The 6,636-nt window shown below is 40.2% G+C and overlaps 1 protein-coding gene across 1 annotated transcript; it reads left to right on the forward strand.

The window, feature by feature from the left end:
• The first annotated feature begins 4,955 nt into the window (after window positions 1–4,955).
• LOC126721796 (uncharacterized) lies at window positions 4,956–5,504 on the forward strand. The gene has a single exon (XM_050424855.1). The coding sequence runs from the start codon at window positions 4,956–4,958 to the stop codon at window positions 5,502–5,504; it is 549 nt and encodes a 182-aa protein (XP_050280812.1).
• Window positions 5,505–6,636: the final 1,132 nt, after the last annotated feature.

Raw genomic sequence — 6,636 nt, forward strand, 5'->3', positions numbered from 1 at the left:
AATGAGAGGATGAATAAAATGGAGGAGATGATTAGAAGAGCCCATAAGATGGAGGAACTTATGGACTACGATTCTTTCTCCCTATTCCCTAATGTGAGGTTGCCACCCAAGTTCAAGACAACCCTAGACAAGTTTGATGGGACCGGTTGCCAAAGTCCCATCCAAAGATGTATATGAGGGCTATGCAGCCCTTAGGTGCGACCGAGGAAGTACTTGCTCAGATGTTTCAAAACACACTAACCGGAGCTGCTCTTAGGTGGTTCCTCAACTTGGATGATGCAAGAGCAAGAAGTTGGGAGGATATATGCCGAGAGTTCCACAAGCAATACAAGTACAATATGGAAGTAGATATCACAAAGAGAGACCTTGAGACTGCCAAGCAAGAGCTAAAAGAATCCTTCTCTACTTTCATTACCAAGTGGAGAGCCAAGGCCGCACAGATGATGAGTAGGCCGAGTAAGGAAGAATAGTTAGCCATGGTTGTAAAGAATTTATTGCCTGTATACCATAAATACTTGTTTGCACAATATTTTCCCAATTTTAAAGCTTTAATTGCTGCTAGAACCCAAATTGAGGATGCTATAAACAATGGCACCATAAAAATTGATGATCTTACAAGGTTTAGAAAGAATTTAGGGTCTAATTCTAAAGTTGCAAAAATTTTCAACATTCATAAAATAATCCTTATCAATTGATTGCGCCCATTGCACCTATGCAAGTACCACAAGGACCTAGACCCAAGAGAGAATTTCATGAGTTGTATATGCCCATGAGCCAAGTGTTTGATAAGCTAAAAGTAAAAGGTTTACTGAAGCCCTTAGACCCAAGACCAATTCCGTACCCCTTACCTTCAAGGTTTGATGTGAATAAAAGATGTGCCTACCACCAAGTTCTTTGTCATGAGACTAACTGTTTTTTTTACCCTTTGTCATGCAATTCAAGACTTAATAGACAACAAAGTGATTGTGCCACCTACAAGGCCTAGCATCTTTAACAATCCCTTGCCCAATCACAATTTTGGGAAAGGTTCAAGGATTAATTGCTTGATGACCGAAGAAGAGAATAAGGAAGACCAATCCAACTTGATCTATGACCTACCTGAGTGCTTCATGATTACATGGGAAGAATTAATGGGAGGAGACACTTAAAACCCGAAAACACTGGTCCCAATGATCCAACCAAAATTGCCCACATCATAAGGGGGGAGACACTTCAAACCCCCAAATTTAGAGACCGACAACCTAATGGAAGCTCTAAAGAGATCCACCCAACAAACACCTACCGAAGAAGATGAAGTCCTTAAGCAACTACAGAAGACATAAGCCAACATATCCTTATGGGGTTTACTCATGGCCTCATACAAACACCGACAAAACCTAGTAGACCTGCTCAACCAAATCCAAGTCCCTATAACCATAACCTCCCAAGATCTGAATGCTGCAATTGGGTCTATCAATAGAGAACTCATTACTTCATATTCTGACAAGGATCTAACCAAGAAAGGGAAGCACCATAATGATCCGTTGCGTATCACTGTAGATGACATGGGGAAGAGAATACCGATGGTTTTGGTAGATGATAGAAGTGCCTTGAACGTGTGTCCTTTGAAGACTGCAAGCTACCTTGGCCTGAACGTTGAAGACTTTGTGCCTATTGATCAACATGTGAGGGCATATGACAACAATAGAAGAGAAATCTTGGGAACCATAACATTAGAGCTTACCATAGGACCAATGCTTCAATATGCTCCTTGGGCAACCATGGATCCATGGCACAGAGGCCGTACGACCCTAAATTAAAAGGTTCGGTTTCCACATGAAGGGGTTATTATGATCATCTATGGGGATACTTTGACTATGCCTAAACCTGTTTATGGTATTGATGCTGAGAAAGAGCCATTGACTTTGGATGGTTTTAAGATTGAGAAACCTGGTTTTAAAAAGAGAGAAGAAGAAGTTGAGAAGATCCCAATGGACTTTGCTCCTTATGGTAACAACAATGTGGTAGCAATGATGAGGAGAATGAACTACCTTCTTGGGATGAATTTGGGGAGAGCTATTAAGAAACCAATTGTTCAAGACTTGGCGATTTCTACTGCCACACCACCTTTTGGGCTAGGCTATAAGCCCACTGATGATGATTTGCTAGAGATGGAAATAAAAAGGATGGCTCGAGCCAAAGCCAACGCAAAAGGACTCCCTTGTCCTCTAGAACCTCTAAAGCCCTACACTTCTACATTGAATGGGAAGTTTGTAAAAGCTGGAGAAAGTCAATGATATTGGGGATTCCCGGAACCGAGATTTGATCCTGTGACAAAGACAATGGTGACCGGTTTTGAGATACTACTTGATTGCAACAATGAGGTTCCAGAATTGAAGAAGGAAGATACAACCTGGGTTCCTTCTGATTGGGTTGATCACATGGATCCTGATGCCATTGCTACACTCCTTAGAGATCCTATTTGCAATATAGAAGAAGAAGAATATTGGGAGGCCTGCCAGCATACATTGAAGAGCTTATATGAACTAAGAGCCAGTGATGGAGATGAGGAAGGAGGAACAGCCCTTAGTGATGATGAAGATGAAGTGAAGACAAGAGTGATAGTAGTAGTGACAACAGTAGCAGTGACAACAGTAGCAGTGATGGTGGATATGATGATGACGACAACAGCACCAATAGTGATGACAACAGTAGTAGAAGTTATGATAGCCCATACAGTGGAGATGATTGGGGTGAACTCCCTAGTGATAAAGAAGATGAAGATGTGGACCTATTCTATGAGGAATATGACAGTGATGTGGACTATTATGATGAAGACATAAAAGATGATGTCAAAGCCAACAGGTGGAGCGACACTGATAGTAACCAGTACAGGCTAATAAATGTGATAGAGGATGCAAGAGAGGAGAATGCACAAGCCAATCAATTGTATCATGATGAATATCCTTATTGGCATCTTTCAAATTGGAGTGATATCACTAATGTCAATTCAAGGTCTGGCCCTATGTATGATAAGCATGGAAGAGAAGTTTCAGAATTGGGGTCATATTATGATTCAGAACCAAATACACAAACCCTACATACTGAAAAGGAGGATGACATAGAAGCCAGGTTGGCTGCTCTAAACCAAAAACTAATGGTCCACAGTCTTAGAATCATGATGCTTGAGAATGCTAAACATAATAAGGAGAAAATAGAAGACAGTAAGTCAGAACATCTCCCTCAGTCCACTAACTTGGGTAACAAAGACAAACACAATTTATTTGATGAATGGATGGATAGCATAGAGCGCCTGGATGCTTTTATGACCGACAAGCCCACAGACATAGAGGTTGAAGAAGAAATTACAGATGATGTGGATGTAGATCCCACAATACTAATGTTATGTGGAGAAGGAGCTTACTAGGAGCCATCTACCATTGTGTGACCGAGTTAAAGAACTGGGCATGGGAGGGAGCCACCCACCCCATGGAGGACTTTGTGAGGAAGATCAAGACTGTTAAGTCAATCACTTTTGCCAAGAAGATCAAGACCGCCGAGCTAGTCACTCCTGCCAAGAACATTGTTTATGATCCTATTAAGTCTATTTTTGCTAATGTTTCTATTCCTGTTGAGTCTGTTTGTGATAGTTTTCCAGTTGAGTCTATTAAAAACTCTTTCCCTTTTAATATGATTTTTGATTCTACTTATTTATTGGCTTTGAATGTTTTTATTTTTAAAATTGGTAAAGAAACTCTTAATAATAAGGACTTAAAATGTGGATACCTAGAACTTATAAAAGAAGAAACCCAACCCATTAACCTGGGAACTGATGATGAGCCCAAAATGATCCAAGTGGGCAATACCCTAACCACCTCAGAGAAAGATGCATTAGTGGCACTGTTGACCAAGTTCAAGGAGGTCTTTGCTTGGTCATATGAAGACATGCTTGGGATTGATACAGCTATAGTACAATATTGCATTCCAATGGATCCAACCATGAAGCCAGTCAAGTAGAAGTTAAGAAGAATGAAGCTAGAGTGGACTCTCAAGATCAAGGAAGAAGTAGAGAAACAGTACAATGCAGGATTCCTAAGAGTGGTCAACTATCCAGAGTGGTTAGCTAATGTGGTTTCGGTACCAAAGAAAGATGGGAAGGTCCGAATGTGTGTAGATTTTCGAGATTTGAATAAGGCCAGCTTGAAAGATGACTTTCCATTGCCTCACTTTGAAGTCCTAGTTGACCACACAATAGGGCATACGCTGCTCTCATTTATGGATGGATTTTCAGGATACAATCAAATTAAAATGGCTCCAGAAGATATGGAAAAAAACCTCTTTTATCACTCCATGGGGGACATATTGCTACAGGATCATGTCCTTTGGCGTTAAAAATGTTGGTGCTACTTACTAACCAGCAGCCACCACTTTGTTGCATGATTTGATCCACAAAGAAGTAGAGGTTTATGTTGATGACATGATAGTGAAGTCCAAAGACCGTGAAGGGCACATACGAGCTTTGAGGAAGTTCTTTGAAAGAATCTGATTCTACAAGTTGCGGTTGAATCGAAAGAAGTGTACTTTCAAAGTCACATCTGAAAAAATGTTAGGGTTTATGGTAAGCCAAAGGGGAATAGAAGTTGAACCTAACAAAATCAAGGCAATTGTAGAGATGAAGCCTCTAAGGACTGAAAAGGAGATTTGAGGATTTCTAGGGAGGATACAATACATTAGCAGGTTCATAGCCCAACTCACTATGACGTGTGAACCAATCTTTCGACTACTTAAGAAAGAAGTCCGTACAATGTGGAATGAACAATGCCAAGAAGCCTTCGAGAAGATCAAGAGTTATCTAATGAAACCACTTATCCTTGTCCCACCAATTCCTGAAAAACCATTGTTGTTGTATCTCACCACTATAGATACAGCAATGGGGGCTTTACTTGCTCAATACTTAGAGGAGACTAGAAAAGAGAATGCGATTTTACTACATCAGCAAGAAGATGTTTCCTTATGAAGAGAATTATTCACCATTAGAAAAGACATGTATAGCACTCATATGGGCAACCCATAAATTCAAACAAAACATGCTTGCTTACAAGGTTTGGTTGATTGCAAGAATGGATCCTTTGAAGTACCTAATGGAAAAACTTGTGCAAGATGGAAAGACTACTAAATGGGTTTTGCTTCTGTCAGAATTTGATATTAAGTATGTGACTCAAAAATTTGTGAAGGGGAAAGCAATTGCCGGTCACTTAGCCCATTGTTCACCAGAAAAAGCTGAAGTAGAATCATGGAAGATGTATTTTGATGGAGCAATAAATCAAAACAGAAGTGGAATTGGAGTTCTCTTAATTTCTCCAAAAGGGACACACATTCCATTTTCTGGCAGACTTAACTTTCCTGCCACCAACAATGCCACAGAATATGAAGCTTGCATCATAGGTCTACAAGCAGCCCTAGGCCTTGGAGTAAAAGAGTTGGAGGTGTACAGCGACTCAACATTAATAATCTCTCAGGTATAGAATAAATGAAAGATCAAAGAAGAAAAGCTAATGCCTTATCATGAATGTCTTCAGAAGTGGGCATCAAAATTCAGCAAGATCCAATATCAGTGTGTGCCAAGGATGCAGAATCAAATCGTAGATGCTTTAGTAACCATGGCATCCATGATGGATGGGCCAAAAGAAGATGAAGCTAGATCGATAGTGTTGGAACGAAATAAAGAACCAGCCTACTACATGACAATAGAAGAAGATAAAATAACAAGGAAGGTGAATGGTATTCAAACATCCTATAATATCTCAAGGATGGGACCTACCCGAAGTCTGCAGACAAGAATGATTAGTTAACCATCCGAAGGTTGTCCACTAATTACATCATTTGTGAAGAAAAGCTTTACAGAAGATCATATGATGAAATTCATCTCCTTTGCGTAACCGCTAAGGAAGCATAGCAAATAATCAAAGAGGTTCATCAGTTAAGTTATGGGCTACATATGAATGCAACATGTTGTCAAGGAAGATAATGAGATAGGGTTACTACTGGACTACTATGGAAGCTGACTGTGTGGCTCATGTTCGAAAATGCCATCAATGCCAAGTCCATGGAGATCTAAAACATATACCGCCCATGCCATTACAAAACATGACATCACCCTAGCCATTCTCTACATGAGGAATAGACATTAGTGGGAAGATTCACCCAACAGCATCCAACGGCCATGAATTCATACTTGTAGCCATTAACTACTTTACTAAATGGGTAGAAGTTGCTTCATACAAAGTCCTAAATTCAAAGAAAGTTGCTCAATTCATTCAGACCAATATCATCTACGGATATGGGGTACCGCATGAAATTATCTCAAACAATGGGTTGCACTTTAAAGGAGAAACAGAGAAGCTACTACGACAGTTCAATATTCGACTCCACAAATCTTCACCTTACCACCCTTAAACCAAAGGAGCAGTTGAGGCTACTAATAAAAACATAGGGCGAATCTCAAAAAAGAGCACAAAGAACTATAAGGACTGGCACCTACAGTTGCCCTATGCACTCTGGGGGTATAGAACATCAATTCGATCTTCTAGAGAAGCCACGCCTTATTCATTGGTGTATGGGATGGAAGCAGTCCTTCCTATTGAGATAGGTGTTTAT

This window comes from Quercus robur, chromosome 4, assembly GCF_932294415.1.
Source record: "Quercus robur chromosome 4, dhQueRobu3.1, whole genome shotgun sequence".
Classification (NCBI taxonomy): Eukaryota; Viridiplantae; Streptophyta; class Magnoliopsida; order Fagales; family Fagaceae; genus Quercus; species Quercus robur.

Coding starts and splice junctions, on each gene's coding strand:
- LOC126721796 (XM_050424855.1), top strand. CDS start 4,956: ATGCGATTTTACTACATCAGCAAGAAGATGTTTCCTTATGAAGAGAAT.